The 19,619-nt window shown below is 46.6% G+C and overlaps 2 protein-coding genes and 1 pseudogene across 2 annotated transcripts; 2 read left to right on the forward strand and 1 right to left on the reverse strand.

The window, feature by feature from the left end:
- Window positions 1-5,511: 5,511 nt before the first annotated feature.
- On the reverse strand, window positions 5,512-7,516 carry LOC136524770 (uncharacterized). Its single transcript, XM_066518023.1, has 5 exons — window positions 7,270-7,516; window positions 6,616-7,076; window positions 6,102-6,507; window positions 5,712-5,979; window positions 5,512-5,635 (listed from the first exon to the last, which is right to left on the reverse strand). The coding sequence occupies exons 1-5, from the start codon at window positions 7,514-7,516 to the stop codon at window positions 5,512-5,514; spliced, it is 1,506 nt and encodes a 501-aa protein (XP_066374120.1).
- Window positions 7,517-10,881: 3,365 nt separating this feature from the next.
- Window positions 10,882-11,799, forward strand: LOC136524771 (probable staphylococcal-like nuclease CAN1; annotated as a pseudogene).
- A 6,533-nt stretch (window positions 11,800-18,332) lies between these two features.
- LOC136520791 (BURP domain-containing protein 6-like) lies at window positions 18,333-19,619 on the forward strand. Its single transcript, XM_066514440.1, has 2 exons — window positions 18,333-18,453; window positions 18,620-19,619. The coding sequence occupies exons 1-2, from the start codon at window positions 18,418-18,420 to the stop codon at window positions 19,322-19,324; spliced, it is 741 nt and encodes a 246-aa protein (XP_066370537.1). The 5' UTR covers window positions 18,333-18,417; the 3' UTR covers window positions 19,325-19,619.

Here is a 19,619-nt window from a genome sequence, read left to right on the forward strand (position 1 = left end):
AAGGATCAGAGTCCTTCAGTTAAAGGATCATAGTCTTTTCCAATGTGCCATTATAAAAGTTTAAAATTCTATATGTACTATTAAAAAATTTGAGCTGTCACAAGTGTCAACTTTTTTTTTTGCTCTCCACGTCCTCCCAACCCTATCCTCTCCACGTCCTCCACCGCTTGCTCCGACTGTCTAGCGTCACCTCGCTGCCTCCCGCTGCTTCGGGACCGAGCTCGCCTGCGCTGCCCGCAGTGGCCGGGCCAGAGATAGCCACTCAGTTCGTTTGATCGTATCAGCCATGTTTATCAGTTATGATACAGTATTTTTTTTCTCACAACAAAACAGCATGAGCCGACTTATAAGCCACCGAAACGTTCAAGCGAACAGGGTGAGCGTGCGATACGTTTGCGGTGGCCGAGGCGTGTCCGGCCCAGAGCTCGCCCACGCGTCATCGGCGCTAGCGTCGAAGCAGCAGCCAAGATGGTCCGCGGTGGGCATCGGGGTTCTCCTGAGGCTGCCGTGTGCATGGACGCCGGAGGAGGACGCGCGCCTGGCCAAGGAGAACGGCTTCAGGAACTGACGACGGAGAACGGCTTCGCGCACAGTATTGTACCTTGGACAATTTGTTTGATTTGTTCAGACATAACATGACAATTTGTCTATCCTACAGGACAGTAGCTGTTAGTTTGAACTTCCTGTATAACTTTGTCCTCCCTAAAAAAACCTCATTGTGTGCTTTTCAACAAGGGAAAATATTTAAGAGTAGTCGTTCTTTTAGAATGCATCAAAATCTATTGTGCATGCATTGTTGTACAAGGGAAAATCTGCTCTTTATCATTATTGAGCCCTGAAGTTTCTTCATAATTCATTTTTCTGCATACTATTGTGCATGCATTGTTATCTTATAGACTCCACCCACATGTGAATATTTGCATCTGTTAAACAGTAAAATAGGAATGCATGCTTTTGAAATCAAGTTTGTCTTTTAAATTAATTAAGCCACTAAAAAATCTATTGGTAGTTAAATTGCTTTTGTTAAGGTTGCCAATCTACAATTGTTCAGATTGCACTTTGTATGCTGTAACACTGCAACTACAGTAGACGCCTCCCTATTTTTCACCATCTCCATTGTTTAACTCTTTAGGCTCAAGCAACACAAGATCACCACCAACTTCTTCTTTGATCTGTTCTGCAGCAGGACCTTCAACGCCATACACAGGATCAGTAGCTACAAGGCTGTTGGCGTTGGATTCTGGGAAGTTGGGAAAGGAATACAAAACAATAGTAGGTGAATGCTGCTTGGTAGTGTGTAATTTTGAACAGTATGTAATAGCTTCCTCCAAGTAACTGGATGGGCCTAAAACCTGAAGGTGTTTTGTTTTGGACAATATTCTTGTTAACAAGGTGTGGTATTTAGGTTTGTCAAAGGATACATGTTGGCATTTCTTAGCGTCGTTACCGAAAGATAGAGAGAGAATATATCCCCTGCAACGACGCCAGAAATGCCTGTTGGTATTTCTTAGCATCGTTACTAAGAACTGAAGTTCCTAGCAATGTTACTAAGAAAACACCGTAACAATAGTTCTTTACAACTACAGATAGAAACCGCAAGCGCATGGGAATTATCGTTGCAACATATCACCCGGGAGTAAATCGGGTATCGTTCATTTATATTTTTCCAAAGGAAGGCTTGGTGTATAGACTCTAGCATGGATATGGTCAAGATAACATGATTGCAAAGTGGACCAATGCTTATGACTGGGGTAAACATGGTATTTCAAGGTAGTGTGACACACACATGAGCTTATCACCGGAGCTAAGGAAGAAGAAAGAATGAATAATGAATAAAAGAATAAATCTACCGGAGCAGGCATATCCTTGATATAGTTATGCAAAGAATAGTGAGTAATCATACATGTACATGAGTAAGAGCTAGCTCTAAGTGAGAGATGAGTCGGGAGGCCACCGAGTACTGGTCTGCCAGCAACCTCATGTGACAATTTAGACTCCTACGTCCTAACCGAACATGGGGGATTACGAAGGACGGACAGGGCTGTCACCACATGCCGCCTACCCCTCAACCGTGGATTAGAAAATGCATTCACCTGCTTCTATATACCCGAGCACCATGCTCGCGTATAGAGAAGCTACCCAAGCTCCCCTGGGTCCCCGACCCTACGGATCGACAGGTAAGAAGCTTGGGCACACCCGAAGGCACAATGAACCACCACCTCAACTTAGCTCTATTTCTTATCATATGCATGATATGAATGATTAATCATAAAGTTCTATATGGTAGGATCATGACATAGAAACTATATGCTAGTTCACATATCAAGATCATATCATAAGAACTATACTCTAGTTCATAAGCATAACTATATCGATAAAGTGAAGGCAAGACTTTGGAGAATTGATCTTTCTTATTCATACCGAGAATCTTCTCCAAGGTAGCTTTGCCTTACTCTAAAGCTACTAAGAAAGAAAGTAAACTAGAGAGGTGGTACTCCAAGTGTTCCTCAAATGTTGGGGTGTGTGTGTGTGTGTGTTTGAGAGCACCCCCTATCCCCCTACTTATACATGTTGGAGGTCGGTTTGGGCCTTGGTAAACATGGTAACTAGCCAAACCTACCAAAGCATGGCGGCATGCAACCGCCAGACGAAGCCGGGCCCAGGTGGCAGCCAGGGGGGTGCGGCCGCACCCCTGGTGCGCCCGCCCCCTAGTGAGGCCGCCCCGTGACTGCCTTCATGTGGTCGGTTCTAGGGTGGGCCTGGGCCTTGGCTACGTCTATGGTTGGCCTAGAATGGCGAGGTAGGTGGGCTTCTCTTGATTTCTTTGCGCAAGTCAGCGTTTACGCCTTCCTGTTTTGCACCTTTTGGTTGTTTTCCCACTATATTTGTGTTTAAGTCCTGTAAAATGATGATCTTGCAAATACAAGTGGAATTTGTTAATAGTAAAGGCATATGTGTGTAAAACATGCTAGTTTTCTCCTTTCTGGACTTAAGTTGGCGGTTGGATTTTGTCGATAAGAACCACCAACAATACACTTAGGTCAAAATCACTCCTCTTAGTTTCAACCAATGGTCTCCTAATACATGTACGATCTATTTGTTTTGTTTGTTGTTAATAATAGCTGATGTACATTGTCGAGCTCACGCAATATTGATGTTCTGAACATCATGGCCGCAATATTTTTTCTGCATGTTCATACATATATTATTGTAAACACATGTACGATATACCATTTAAGAGGTATGTAAAAGCAATTCTGAACCAGACTATAGGCTTGGCATGAACGTGCAAGGCTGTAGATGGAACTGAGAGTATTTTTAGTTGAAAAACTATAATTTCAGATGGCATTCCAAATGATGTAGATACATAATATTGAAGACTTGTATAATATCGATGTTCCGAACATCACGCTCGTAGTATTATTTTTTTTATTAACAACACAACACATGTTCATACATATGTTATCGTTGCACTATTTTTTTCGTTGCAACACATGGGCATTTACCTAGTGAAACAAGAAAAATGAAACATTGCATTGTAGGAGTTTCATCCATGATTTCAATTCTATTTTGTTGATGTGGCATCTTTGAAACAACGAAACGAAACTCTCCGTTGGGATTGACCAGAATAAACACTCGCTGCACTTGTTGAAATTAGCTACGACAGTACTATGGCCATCCAAATCCAATTAATGATTGCTGCAGTGCTACTCCACTCGAGGTGGCACAACCGCACGGGTACTACAAAGGCCCTGTTCGCTTGTCTTATAATCCGTACTTTTCAGCTTGTTTTCAGCCGGAACAATGTTTTTCTCTCACGATAAATCAGCCGGAACAATGTTTCAGCTTGTTTTTTCAGCGAAGCGAACGGGGCCAACTTACCCCAAACCGTCCATCGTTACCCACTGCATAATGCCACCTAGAGCAGCAACGATGAAATGCCAACAAAAGCATTCAGAAATCGTAGGGAAGGACACGCAACGAACCGCTGATGCCCTAGACATGTAGACGTACTGTAGCTCACAATCAGCATCAACGAGCACACGTGAGCACCGCACCCATCCTATCAGCAATAGATCCGGCGCCGCCGCTATCCAATCGCGCACCTCCACGTCGCGAATCTCGCTCCAGGCCTTCCATTTCCATAGCAGAATGGCTTCGACATGGCCGCGGCGTAGATCCACACATAGGGACAGGCAGACAGAACCGCGGGATTTCTAATTATTTGCCACCGATATGGTGGCCAACTCTTCGATTGCCAGCTTTATCATGCCAACTACAAAAAATGTCCCAGAAAACAGTAACTCGCCTAGGATTTTGCCATTGTTGTTGATGTGGCAAGCCAGGTCAGGCAACCAGTGTGGCAAGGGGCCGTTGACGCTCGAAGACCGACACCAAATGTCTAATCTGCCCCTGCCGTATCCCACTTAACGCGAGCCGTCTCCCCCCGTCTGGTCAGTGGCAATGGTTGTCTCTCCCCACTTCTTCCTCCATCTCCCCTCCCTTGGTTGGCGCCGCTCCCTTCCCCTCCCCAACCCTCACTGCCATGTCTCGCCGTGCGAGCTCCTCGACACGGAACAAGTGCCCGCAACTGCCGGATGTGATAGGAGAGTACCCACTCGGGAGATAGACGGGGCTCCCCCTCATCATCTACGACCAGTGTGGGCTACAGAGGGTGCTGGAGCTCATGTGTTAGACAGATGAGAATGGTAACAAGGGTCATGTCTTCTTCAAATGTCCTAGGAACATGCAAGGGGTAAGCCACATTTTAGATTTGGTTTTGTTCCAGATCTGTTAGGGTTTTGACTCGATTTGTCGGTTTTGGTGTGTTTCCTTGTGTTTAGGTTCTAGGAAGCTGTTGTTTTTATGAGTGGCCGCAAGATTACCTAGCCAAATTGGTGGACATGGGGAAGATTGTGATCAACCTAGTACAACATGGAGCAGGAGAGGAAGAAGCTGATTCAAGGGCACTAGTGCGTGTGCAGAAGAACTCAATGGAGGTGAAGCTGGATGCTTTGGTTGGTGCAGTGAAGGGTTTGTGCTTGGTCATGGGTGCTGGTGTAGTGGTTGGAGCAGTGTATGTGATGAAGTAGTTCTATGTGTGTTAGTTGAACTAGTTGTATGTTAGTTGAAGTAGTTGAATCTGTGTGTTTGTTGAGCAATGAACTATGTGTTTCAGTATCAGTTGGACCAATCAGTGGGCATGCATGTGTAAAACGTTCAATGGTTAATGGAATGTTGTTTCTATTATTGCGCTTGTACCTGACATCCCAAAATCATCATTGGAAACACTGGTAGCAATGCAAATGAGATAAAACTGACAATACTTGCAAATTCAGTCTGGATACATGACACAACCATAGCAAAGTCATTACAAGTTGTTCAGGCCTAGAAGGCAATACATTACAAGTTGTTCATTCAACTTACAATACCATAACAAGTTGTTCATTCAACTTACAATACCCAAAATATCACAACTACAGCACCATACATCACAAAGCTTGCTTCATATCATTTCCCCTTGGCAGGAGACTTCTTCAACTTTGTGGCTAGCTGCTTCTTCCTAGGGGTCATCTTCTTGGCTGCCTCTAGAATGATCATTTCTAGGGGCTGTGGAGCTTCCAAGTTCAACCTCCTGCATTTGAAAGTGGTTTAGTGGGTTGTTGCCAAGTTCATGAGCTTCATAGTCACAATTTAAGTTCAAATTTTACCTTCTAGAAATTGGTCCTGGCCTGTTGCCAACCTGACCTACTGTTGCTGCTACCTCTCTTTCTCTTGCTGCTGCTGTTGCTGCCTCTGCCTCTCTTTCCTTTGCTGCTACTGCCCTTGTTCTTAGGGTCCTTGGTGATGGTGCTGTTGTTGGTGTTGGTGCTAGTGAAGGCTGAGGAGCTGGTACAGTTTTAGGAGCTGGAGTAGGTTCCTTCTCCCTATCAGCAGCCTTCTTAGGCCCCTTTTGTCTTTGTCTTCCTTGTCCTCTTCCTGCAATTACATTTAGTTAGATCTAGATGTTGATAGGATTTGAGCAAAGATAGGTTAGTAAGGTACCTTTTTGGTGCCACTTAGTGGGCACCTCCAACTAGTTCTCCTATGGACTAATTCACCATAGCCCTTGCAAGTCACATGTCTAGTGGCTTTTCCACTTCTCTCCATGCATCCCTTAACCCTCTTCTTCCTTTGCCTTCTAAGTCCTCTTTTCTTGCCAATTGGTGGAAGAAGCTTGAACCCCTTATCCACTTGTGGCCACTGGCTCTTATCAGTGATGATAGGAATCATTCCTGCATAGGCTGCTTGGAACTTATGCACTAAGTAGGCCACATCCATAAATTTCTCCATATTTGGCTGCCTTTCAGATGTTATGACTGCCAATGCATGGGGACAAGGCTTGCCACTCACTTGCCACTCTCTACATGTACACTCATGCTGGTCTAGGTACACAACATGCCTCCTAACAACTTCATCATTGTACATGACTACCACCTCTGCTTGGTTGGGTCCTCCCTTAGTTGCCTTCAGATGGGATAGTCCCTTAGAGGCTGCATTAAGCTACTGAATTATTGCTAATAGTATGAATCCTTTTAGGGCCATGGATATCTTCCTTCTCTTCTCAAAAAGTACCATTGTCTTGTGCCTGATTGCATGAGCTAGCATGTCAACTGGGAGATCTTTGTGCTCTTGGATCCATGCATTCCAAGATTCAACCAAGTTGTTATTTATGTAGTCACACTTGATCACTTCCTTAAATCTACTTCTGGCCCACAACAAACTGTGATGTTCCTTCAACCATGGAACAACATCTGGATAGGCTTCAATGACTTTGTCCATTAGTTTATTGAATTTCTCAACTATATATGCCCTTGCTGCTGGCCACATGTACTTAGCATAAGCATTTCCTTTATATCTCTTCTCCATGTTCTCCATCAGGTGCCTGAAACACTCTCTCTGCTCTACTCTAGGGAAAACCTTCTTCGCTGCTTCTTCTAGCCCTTTGCAAGCATCAGTGCATATAGCCAAGTTGTTCACTGGCCCTAAAGCTTTGCCTGACTGTTCCATGAACCAAGTCCAATTATCCTTGGTCTCTGATTCAAAGAACCCAAATGCAATTGGGTACAGCCAATTATGGCCATCTATTGCATTAGTTGTAGGCATGTGGCCATTCCACACACACCATTGAGAGCAGTGGAATCTACACTGATATAGGGTCTACAGCCATCTCTAAATCCATCTATACTTGCTTTGAAAGCACAAAAAATCTACTGAAATGTACCTTGCCTTCCACAGTAACAATATCTATCTCAACTACACTACTAGGTGATCTAAGCTCAATCTCAGCCTTGAATCTGAACAAGCAATCAAAACAATCATCCCACTTACCAAATAATTTATCTACAGCCCTATGTCTGCCATAAAAGGCAGTTTGATATGGAATCTTGATATTGTACTTCTTCTCTAGCTCATTCTTCATAGCCTTGGGACCCATCTCAGGATTATCCTTCAGCAGTGGTATAGCTGTTGGCATTTCTAACATCACTCTTTGCTAGGTTGTCATCCCCAGCATGATGCCAGAAATGTTTGTTGGTAATTATAAGACACTTATGAGAATGATGCAACTATGAATATAGGGATCTGCAAGCACACAGATAATTTACCATTGTAGCATTTCACCCGGAAGTATTTTTAGGTATCGTTATTTATATTTTTACCACAGGGAAGGTCTGGCGTTAGGAATATGACAACAACTTATACTTATGATGGAGAGATAAACCATGATTAATCAATCTACTCATAACAGGCATAAGTCACGAGATAAAGAAATGATAAATGATAAGTGACAAGTCATAAATAATATGAATCACTCATAGTACTCCTTTCTATAGCATTAACATGACTAGGTAGAACTTAGAAGAATATTCCTATGACATTCTTAATTACAAGTCAAAGCATATGATGATTAGTGCAATTATACTTAGTAATCATGGCTAAGATCAACTTCATATCTACACATAAGGGATATTACTAAAGAAGATTAAGAACAGAGCTTGTCTTCCTTCGCAACCATATCCTACTTGTCCTATATTCGGGGAGTGGACTACAAAGGACTCAACAGGAGTGTAACATCTGTGATCTACCCACATGGCCCGGAATATAGGGTGCATCCACAAGTAAATGTATAAGCACCACGCTTACCCAATGTCGACCACTCACCCCAGGTACCTTAGAGCGAGCACTATACGAACTTATGCTTGAATATAATGATAATCTAGCTATACTAGGCATATAATCAAAGTAGACGATGAACATGATAACGAAGAACATAAATAATATTAAGAATAATGTTGAATCAATTGTAGCAAACATAATGTAAGATACAAGAGAGGATACATAAGGCTTTACCAAGCTACGCTCTTGACACGATCAGGAATCCAAGTGAAGCTTGCCTCCTTCTATTCCTATCTTAGCTAGCTATGCCCTAGAATATGGTGGAGCTCTGAGGATGATCAGGGTTTCTGACTTCTCAAATGACTTGATGCATCAGGGGGCAGGGGCTTGCTTATATAGGCTGAAGCACCAATTTTGGACCCTTAGATCAAACCGACCTTAATCAACGATGGAGATGAAAACACTAAGGCGGTAGAGAACCGACGTAACGAAGCGGAGGATGATAGGTGGGGCCGACCGGGCCCACTTGTCTGCCTCTCCCTCTCTGCTTTGGCGTGGTGCCCTCTGGTGTCTTCTAGATCCTTCCTATGTTGGTGCCGATGAGGAATATACAATTAATCCTGACGAGTGGGTCCTCTCTCGACGGTTTTCTAAATAAACCTTGCAGAAACATAGATTCACCAAAACCTGTGAAAATTGTTAGTTTAAACCCCTAAGTCTATGTTGGTTATTGCTTTTATGCCCTTATTCAAGTTTCATTGATGGTTTATAATAGTTGTTAACTACCGTCAACAATAGCCCTCTCAGCAATCCATGCCTAGGATGCCATCTTCCCAAGAACTCTACTTCTTGAAGCACATTTGTGGGTAGCCTTATTGATCTGGATCTACACACACAGAATAGGACATGAACAAATGTCAAAAATAGTTAAGATAAGCACATATACAACACGCAAATAATAGGAAAAAAGGTTACATCAATTGGACAAAAAAAGTTTTAGTATTGGTACCCTGACATAGCCATCCTTTTGTGTCCTAGCTCTAATTTTCCATGGGAAGCCCTAATTGCAGTAGCCCCTAAACCTCTCTTTGTCAGACTTCTCTGTCCCCAATTCAAACTCATTCACAATGGCATGCTGCCTAACTGCCATCTTGAAATCATTCATGTAAGAATACAGTGTCCCAACACTCATGTCAGGGGTGTCTCTATCCCAAGTGAACACTGGCTCATCTTGCAAGTCATCAGTAACAGGGATTGCAGCCTCATTCATTTCAGCCTCCACCTCAGCAGGTATGTTAGGAACATGCACCTCATCTGCAGCAGCCTCGTCTGCCGCCTTGAAACCAAAAGCCTCATAGATTTGGTCCTCAATTACCATAGCATTAGCTTCACCATCACAGTCCTCATGTGGTAGTATAGTCGATGTGCTCCAATCAACAACATTTCCTTCAGCTTTACCTTCTTTAGGAGTACTGCAAGTGTCACCTAAGCCTTCAGCATTTTCTGGATGTCCTGCATTTGTCACACCAGATGTGGCAGCAGCAGTAGAAGACCCACCTTTGTTTGCTCTGCTAACCACATCATTGAGCCCAGCTGCATATTTCTCAACAACATCACGACTAACATGCATTACCTTCTCATCCATCCTACACATAATCATCTCCTCAAACTGATCACTGCTAGTAACCTTCCACTTTGTTGCACTATCAATGTCAACACCCCAAACAAGCAGTTGCTGACTGGAGCCCCAAATGATCTTGGTACCATATCATCTATAAAGCCATTCAGTGTGTACACATTGCTTGTGGCAAACCACAGGTCATGTTCTTGAGCCTCTATGTCAAGCACTCCATAGTCGTTAACCAAAGTGTACTTATCAACGCTAACATGGATTCTAAAAGCATTGCCAGGATCAATCCTGACAATAACATACAAATAAAAGAAATCGGGAGTTAGGACAGAACCAACTCCGCAGATTACATCACATACAAGGCAATAACAAAGAAACATACCACGGGGGCACGGAGACAACACCATGGTGTCTAATGGTTTGCCCTACATCCGAATCCTACATCAACACACGAAAATCAGGAACCCTACCCAAGCATTACATGGCATCCACGAAACCCTAACATCAGTTATTGCATCCCAACCATAGATGCCGCGCGTAGGGAGAAGAAGAAGGGAGTAGATCTAACCTTGTAGGCCGTCGTGCCGTCCTGTGACTTGACGCCGGCGTCTCCAAGCACCCGACTAGCCGTGGCCTACTCCACCAGCCGCCTCGATCTCCCGCCGCCACGGGGAAACTGAGGGACTAAAACCTAGAGAGTGGACTGAGCAGATGGTGGGGAGACGACTCGCGTTAAGTGGGATACGGCGGGGGCAGATTGGACATTATGCGTCGGTCTTCGAGCATCAACGGCCCCTTGCTACGCTGGCTGTCTGATCTGGCTTGCTACATCAGCAAAAATGGTAAAATCGTAGGCGAGTTACTATTTTCTGGGGCATTTTTGTAGTTGGCAAGATAAAGCTGGCAATCGGAGAGTTGGCCACCATATCGGTGGCAAATAATTAGAAATCCCCAGAACCGCAGCCGCATGGGTTTTCAAATCCCGCGGCGGATTTCCAAGCCCATACCCCAACCCCACGCCGAGATCTCGTCTTTGGATTCTTCGTCGCCCGGTTAGCGAGCCAGCTAGGCAGGAGTAGCAGGAGGCAGCGGCCATGGGGAACAGCATATACCGGTTCCTGTGTGGCCTCTGCGCGCCCTAGTCGTCGGACCACGAGCTCCACGACGCGCACCCTGCCGTCGCCGCACTCGGCCGCGACATCCTCAACTTCCTTGTATAACGCTAACTAACATCTCGCTCAGATTTGTAAAACGCTAGCTGCCACGCTAAAATTCCTTGTGCTCACGTAAGGTACAAGAAGCTGATGGTGGTGGCATGGAAGAAAACCCGGCCGCCGCCGAAGACGCTGGAGGAAGCTGCACGCTTCGTTGTGCAGACGCTCAAGAACCATCAGAAAGCAGATGTCGAGGTACCCAACCGAATGCATAGCCCCAAACTACAACAGTGATGTACGGTCAATAACCAACATTGGTTTGATGGTTTATGCTTGTGTTCGCCCAGGGCTTCTTGGCTTTCTACGGCCTGCCTGCCACATCCAAACATGGCAGCAGGAGCTCCGGCACCCACTGCTCCCCCGCCACCCAAACCTCAGGGCGCCAAGTTCGAGCTGCACACGCTCCCTGTAAGACTCCAGCCGGCTCCCTTTCCCATCAGCCATTTACTGAAATTTTTCCATGCTCGCGCGTACGGGCTAACGAGTGTTCTTGCTAGTTTATCAGATTGACCCCAAGAGACTGGCTGGTGGCGACACCATCAACGTGTATGTGGGTGGACACGGCGGATCCCTGGGAGTCCGGCAGCGTGCCCCGTGAGGTGCAGAAGGCCGCGGCGGAGCGGGCCGCCAAGAACTACCAGAAGGCCGACGCGCTGCAGAAGATCATAGTGGACGCTGGATACAGGTTTCTTGAAGTTCGCATCGATCCTTATTTAATCAAAGTATCATCAGATGGCTTCGTTCATCTCATTCTTTTTTTGTGTCGAGAATACATCTTACATTTGGTTCAGGTTCTGACAGTGACAGCTAAGTCTAAATTGTTAAAATCTTAGGACGATCCGTGGCGTAGATCAGTGGGGTTTCATTGGGTTTCTCGTAGAAAAGGTGTGTACGGAGAGGGACAGAGAGGGAGAGGGAGAGTTAGGAGCATCTGACCGTCGGAGGGGTTGGAGGAGCTCCCTGCCATCGCTGGTTCGTCAGCGAAGCTCTGCGCACGGACAGCGACGGTTGGTGTAGCGGTGGAGCCCGGCGGTGGTGGCAAAGGCAGTGCCTCCCTCATGATCGGACTAGGGTTAGACGGTGGGGTTGTGGCGGCGGCAGTGAACCTCGTTAACAGAGCCGTTTGCCCCACCTCCTCTTTATAGGCACTATGCGACGGGGGCCCACTAGCCACTAGATGGCTGGACGTCCCCGATCAGGACGCGGTCAAGGGGTCCGTCTCAACCGTTGGGTCAAGACGGATTAGATCAATTCTAACATTAATATGTGACGCCATGAAGGTGCCACTGTCATTTGCCATGAGGTGTGAGTAGGCAATGGGGTAATGGGCCTAGGATTGGAGGCCACGGTCAGGGTCGAAGCCCACAATGATGGCTTCGTACCCTGTGCTTAATAACCCTGTCAGTGTCATGTGAACCTCGACCTCGGCGCCAGAGGAAAGGCCTCAGTGGCTCCGGGAGGGCGAGAGGAGAGGATGGCAATGGAGAGTGCGGTGCCAGGACATTTTCAGACTCCTGCTCTAGCTGCTCCCTTCATGGCGTCATTTGGCTGGTGTGCGCCGACGATCGGCCGACGGCCGCCATGGGGGATTTGGATTTTGTGGAGCTTGCGCATAGGGGAGTGACTAGTGGAGAGTGCAAAGGCGGAAAGTGCGAGGGCATTTTAGGTAAAGACAAAAGCAGGATGTATTGAGAAGGGCCAAGACAACTTATAATTTTGCAATAGTGAGGGGGCTAGAACAACTTATAATTTGGTATAGTATAGACAGCGTACGTAATTGAATTTTGTACAAGTGCTACACGACCAAGACTTCAGTTCCTACCGACTGGCATGCAAACTTTTCATTACAGCATAATAATAGCAAAAGAAAAATTGTTGACACTTTTGAATTCATATTTTGTTTATTTTGTCATATGGAAGATTCTCAAGCAAGAAAAATGAACCTTAGAAGTGTGGACCAAGTAGATAAAGGGACTATGAATGGTCGCTGCTCGATCACCATGCACTTCCAACCAACACTAGAAAGATCGGAGCACTGGAAAAGGTGGATATAAAAAGAACGGTGTAAATTCTTAGGATGTCACTTTCATGTTATCAGTTTCAGAGAAAACTACTGATTCATAGATGGTTTTGTTTTCTCATGTAAAGAATTGTCTTTTATTCGGTTCTTCAATGCAAATGTTTTTTTTTTTTGTATTTTTCATCAGTTTCATACTGGACTTGTTGAGTGTTTTTACTCAGCTTGTATTTTATGGCCTATTTGTTTTTTAAGTAGGTACCATTGTTGATGGCATGCATGGGAACTGGAACTGGCACCTGTTTCTAGCGGACGCGTGCTACCATTATTCACACATAATTAGTTCTTATAATGTTAAATTAGTCTCCTTCCTCTGCTAGATTAGTCAATTAGTTGAATATCTATACTTAGGTATCTTATTATGCCGTGATTGTGTATTTATTATTCCTGTATTATTGTCATATCGTGATTGTGACTTGCCTATTGTGGATGCCTGTATTTACAGGAGCAGACCCTCTGAAATTTTCATAAATCCCATGTTTGTGGAAACTTAGGGTGTTACAGATAGGATATTGCACAGTGAAGTTTTTGCCCTCCGTTGGTTGGTTTTACCGATGGTTGATTATCAGTCTCCGGCCAGATAACTGTACTCATTGTTGTTTGTCACAAGCCACCTTGTTATTATTAAACATCCGATTCACTACTATAGAAACCTATGAATCGGCAGGGATAAAAATTGAGTGGACTCTGGGTCCATTCCGACTACTATGAGCCCCTCCCCCGATGCATCACGCGTTCACTCGGCTCCTGGGGTGAGTGCGGCTCGTCCGTAGTTTCTCGACTCGAGTACACCAAAGCCAACACTCAGAGGCGAAGTAGGAGGTCGCGGCCGCGTCGCACAGCAGCAGGTGGTCCAAATCGGCTAGGAGCAGACGCGCCCACGCTCACCTAGATGGCCGCCGCGAAGACCGCACGCGGCGGCGGCGGCCATAGCAGCGGGTCGGCGGCCGTGCAGGACAGCAGCAGGTTGTTGAACGCAGTCATGAGCAGGCGCGCCCACCTGGGCACCGCCGCTGCCGCATCCTCCTCCTGAGTTCTAACGAAGCTGAAGCATTTGCTTGGCTTGTTGCAGTTGCAGGTTGCAGGGTACAGGGTGCCGGCTGCAAGGAACATCGAAGAACAGGCACCATCCTGCATTGTACTTTGCATTGTGCGATTGGGAATGCGAACCTCCCTACCAAAGCTAGCAGCGAGGCAACGACAAGATAGGATGGTGGACAAGATAATTTTTTTTTTCTGCTATTGGCATATCTGAAGATGTCTAGGTCCAAAAGATAGGACTAGTGTCTTGTGCCTGACAGTAACTAGGATGGGAGATGAGAAAAATGTAGAGCTTTTGTCAATTATGTAATGCTGAACGGGTTCTTATTCAGAGCAAAGGAAATAGTCTGAACATGTTTCATTTCATAAGGTCCCATGACAGTTCTTATTCATAGCAAAGGAAATAGTCTGAACATGTTTCATTTCATAAGGTTCTTATTCAGAGCTTTTATGATACTAGTGGCAATGCACGTGCAACACACACGTGTCTATGAAAAAATTCATAAACCTTTCAAATATTTTCAAGAAGATCAGCGCAATCCAGAGTTTAACTTAATATATTGCTATACTAATGGTGAATGACCAACTGAGTCATGTTATCCTGCACAATCTAATTTCATCTGTCAGCTAATCTGAAAGGATAGCCACAGAACTGACTCATTAAAATTCTACCGTTAACAACTTAACATAGTGAGGGCATTATATACATGCAGAAACCAAAAGTGGCCAACTTGTGAAGCCATGTCCTGTTTCCTCTTAAAGACAAGCCGGACGACTACGTTGATACTCACGTTTTTTTTTTTTTTTTTTTTTTTTGCCCAAACTTCCTCCGTCTCATCGCTAGGCAATGCAGCATACCTATCTCGTTGATTCTCACTTTTTTTTGCCCGAGCTTCCAACTCATTGTTAGGCATACCTACCCATACACAAATTTTGTTGGTACTTATTTCATAGATTTGGCACCCCCAAATGATTCGGCGCTACATTTTTACTGCGTTACGTTCCTATTATGTCTACACACATAAGGAAACTAAAGCACATAAATCATTATAATGAATGAAGAACTTTTGGTTAGAGTAACATATGCAAACATATTTTTCACAGGTAGAGGTTAAAGTTATGAATGTAACAAAATTAATTTCACATTATTTTGATCTATAATTATTTTCCTCCGATTTTCACAAGTATCTGCATGGATTAGTAGAAATGCGCAAGTTCTATTAGCTTGTATTGTTCATCTTTTGGCCATAACAGCAAACACAGAGAGAACCAAGGAGGAAACCTGGCGGCGAGCACGCACCGGTGTGCTGCGAACGTCCGGCCACCAACATCGAAGACCACGTCGTCGCCGTTCTGGCTCAGGAGGAGCTCAGCGGGCAGCGGGCCCTGGCCGCCTAGCGGCCAGCCGGCCAACGCTAGGGCGCTGGGGCTGGGCAGTGTCCGGCGACCGGCCGAGGGGCCAGTGCGCGCGTGCGGACTCGCGTAGCGCAGAGGGAGGGGCCGTGGGCGCCCCAAGGGTGGCCGGCTGGCCGTGGTGGTTGCCGCTGGGGCCGCGTCGCCGGGAGAGAGCGACACGACGGGCTGCCGTCAGCGCCTCCCCGTCACGTGAAGGCGCTGGCGTTCCCCAAGGGTGGCCGGCTGGCGGCGCCTCGTCACGTGAAGCCACTGGCGTTCCGCACGTGACCGGCTGGCGGTTGTGGTGACCGCTGGGGCTGCGTCGCCGGGAGAGAGCGATGACGGGCCGCCGTCGAAGGACTGCGAGGGGCAGTGGCCAGCGACCGGCCGAGGGCCAGGGCGGAATCTCGTAGCGAGCGGAAGGGTTGACGGGCGGAGGCGAGGAACAGCGTGGCGCGACTCCAAACTTCCGAAGCAGTACGGCGCGGGGCCAAGCGTCGCGACTGGCGAGACGACGAAGGGGTACGCGCGGGAACCGTCCCCAGCGGTGGCATGGGTACATGAAACACGCATGTTCTCTCATGGGTCCATTTGTCAGTGTAGGATGGGTAGGAAGTGGGTCCACCTGTCAATCTAAGGTGGGTAGGGAGTTCTACGGTGACAAAGGATTTCCAATTCCTTCCATCATTTATACTTCCCTCCGTTTATGTTTACTTGTCAGCAATTTTTTACTGTAGCAAATTTGACCATCTGTTTTTTCTTCTAAAAAAATCTTAGATACTTCAATGTATATAACACTAATGAAGTATGTTCAATAAAGAATCATATATGCGAAAACTTGATGTATCTAAAAATCTTTTGTAGAAAAAACGTATGGTCAAAATTGCTACGGTAAAAATTCGGTGACAAATAAACGAAAACGAAGGCAGAAGGAGCTAGAATTGAATTGAAGTGTGGCATGTACGGAGCTGCCGTAGTCGAAGATGGCCTAGGATTGAAATCATGTTTCTCCAGTTTCTACATCATTGTTCAGAAAATGGGGTCTTTTGGCGTGACTTAAAATCAGCATACAACTCATTTTCCCGGAGACTAACTGCAACCTTCTCACACTCTATAGGGAGTTCTGAAAGACCGAGTTGTTAGGAATTTAGGCATTTTCAATAGCAATTTAATTCAGAAAATAGAAATAAACAAAATGTTGTGACATCATGTATGTGCTTGTGTGATCTAATTGTGACAAGTATGTAGATGATACTAATGAACAAGACTGTAAGCAGAAACCTTACAGGGGAAAGGTTGGATTAACAGTAACATACCCAGCGCAGAGCCGGATGCACTAGAAGACATAGTGTCTATTGGTGTAGTCGTCCCGCTCGATGCAGTGCAGACAAGTAGCAGTGCCGATCACCGGAGGTGTAGTCCTCCTGTAGCGAGTAGTTGTGCCGCCAGCGACACTCCCCAAAAACGTGATTGCCGCCTTTCACCCGAGCAGACGAACTCGTAGAAGGCAGGCATTCCGGAGGCCTACTCTCTCGGGACTCGTGCGCGCAAGAACTTGGACGGAGAAGCTTTGGGGCAGCGGAAGAGTGGAGATGAGAGAGCTCTTGCCATCATTCGCCAGCGGAGGAAACGGACGAAACTCCCGTAATTATGTGATTTGATTGGCAAACCACGGGTCCGTCCGCACCCGGCCTGGCCCGGCCGGCAGCGGCGGTGGCATGCACGCGTGTAGCACGCCAGTGTCCTTTTCTCAACTTCTCAATATAGGTAGACAATGTCCAACTATATAAATTGAGTCAACATCTACTTAAAATCCCGTATGGTATTAAACCATAACCAGCACGCTATTTATTACAGACCATAGAGTTTATTAGATTTATTAAACATTATATAGGCCAAGCCCATAATATATCCAACACGAGTTTTCTACGAAATATTTTTTGAAGACATTATTCATACCTTCCCTCCTTTGAGTCGAGTCCATGTCTGCTACTGTTGATCTTCGTCATCTCCACGAGTACCACCGACGCCATCAATTGCTATTGCGCATGAAGCCTCCATCAGAGAAGGTGTTGGCATTAAGTCGACAGTTGTGATGTCTTCTTGGCCTCGGATGCCCGGCCATAGAGGCTGCTTGATTCATCCAAGCGCGGCTGCAGCGGCGTGCAACTACCTGCACGCAGTGGCGGCGGCGTCGACGCGTCGTGCAACTGCCTACACGGCGATGATGGCACGATCTATTTGCGTAATCTTGATCGTATTCCCGTGATCTTATTCCTGCCGAGCCGATAGGAGCTAGCCGGCCGGCCTCGAATGCTAATACGAGCTGCCGCCTGATATGATTAAGAGCCACGCCACGCCACGCGTCATGCATCTGGGGAGGGGGCTCATAGTATAGACAGAATGGACCCAGAGTCCACTCAATTTTTTTCCTACCTTACGGCGCTACAAGTTCCAAAGGAGCCGGCAGGAATTTGTGATGAAACAAACAATCTTAATAGCTAACCTTGAAGCCGGCCTTGACACATTACTAGGGTATAGAAATATCCTCCTCAAACATGGAACGCCATAATTAAGCACGAGACCTGCGAGCGGTGGATTATTAGGCCAAAATGCATGCATCCCACTACTAACGGTAGTGGGTATTCCAGCTCGCCTATCAATGTTCAGGTTGCGATGTGAGGTCAGGTCACACTCACACACAATTATCTTATCTCCACCATGCCAAGATGCGAATATTAAATTGCTAAAATATATTTTGTGAACAGCTAGCTCCTTTTTTCCCAATAAATACTGGATATAGTTTTTGTCCCACTCGATCGATTCCTCCCCTATAAATACTGGCCATCGACTGCTAGCTTTCTACCGCAGAGCAAGGCTCCAGTCCATCTTCTGAGCTTCTAATGGCGAGGTCACTCGCAGCTTTCCCGCTGCTCCTGGTGAGCCGTATGCGCATGCAGCCAATGATTCATTCATTATTCAAGAAATTAAGTTGTGCTACAACATGGAAAAAGAACACCTTCGTGATTTAGCTTGTTCTTTATTATGTCCAAGATTTCGTGTACACGCACGCACACACTTAACGCGGATATATTGCTTGTGCAGGTCGGCGCCGTGATAGCTTCAGCTGTGTATGATGAGGAGGACTCGGTGGGCAGAGCTTACTTCCTCGTCCATGACCTGTACCCGGGTTCCAAGATGATGCTCCACTTCACCGGCGCCGCCACCGGAGCACCCGCGCTCCCACGCACCCGCGCGGAATCCATCCCGTTCACCTCCACCAAAATCCCGGAAATCCTGTCCCGCCTCAACGTCCCGGCCGGCTCCCCCGCCGCCGCCGCCATACGCTCCACCCTGAAAGAGTGCGAGGCCCCGCCACTGGACGGCGTGGTGGCCCAGCTCTGCGTCAGCTCCTTCAAGGCGATGGCCGACTTCGCCGCCTCTTGCCTCCGCACCCGAGACGTCCGCACGGCGACGATGACCAAGCTCAGCAAGGACGGGGCGACCCCGAGGCAAGTGTACGTGGTGGAGTCTGTCAGGCCCATGCCGGTGTCCGGCGGGGACATGGTGGCCTGCCACCGCATGCCCTACCCCTACGCCGTTTTCTTGTGCCACACGACCACCGCCACCTTGTACACGGTGACCCTTGCCGGCGCCGACGGGACCAAGGCCGATGCTGGGACGGCGTGCCACAAGGACGCGTCGCCCGGCATCTCCTGGCCGACGTTCAAGAAGCTCGGGGTGGCGCCGGGGAGCGTGCCAGTGTGCCACTTCCTGCCCCAGGACAGCATGCTCTGGATGCGCAATTAAAAAGGCTTCGAATCACAAGCACTGCAGAGAAAAAAAAATAAGTGGCGGTCACGTATATACGTACTTTTGTTCACCTATTCTCTGTAGGCTATTACTCGATCGCTCATATGTATACGGTATATATCTTGTGCTTTTGTGTACGTACGTAATGTGTTGTATGTATGCATGTCGGTCGTGTTATATGAACCTGTACTCGCGAGCCAGATACGGCTGCCTCCCCTGGGAATATGCGCATATGGTACATGCTTTTGCAAAATATAAAGGAAGCTATTAGTCTTCTAAGGCCGTTCTTTCC

This window comes from Miscanthus floridulus, chromosome 18 (genome assembly GCF_019320115.1).
Source record: "Miscanthus floridulus cultivar M001 chromosome 18, ASM1932011v1, whole genome shotgun sequence".
Taxonomy (NCBI): domain Eukaryota; kingdom Viridiplantae; phylum Streptophyta; class Magnoliopsida; order Poales; family Poaceae; genus Miscanthus; species Miscanthus floridulus.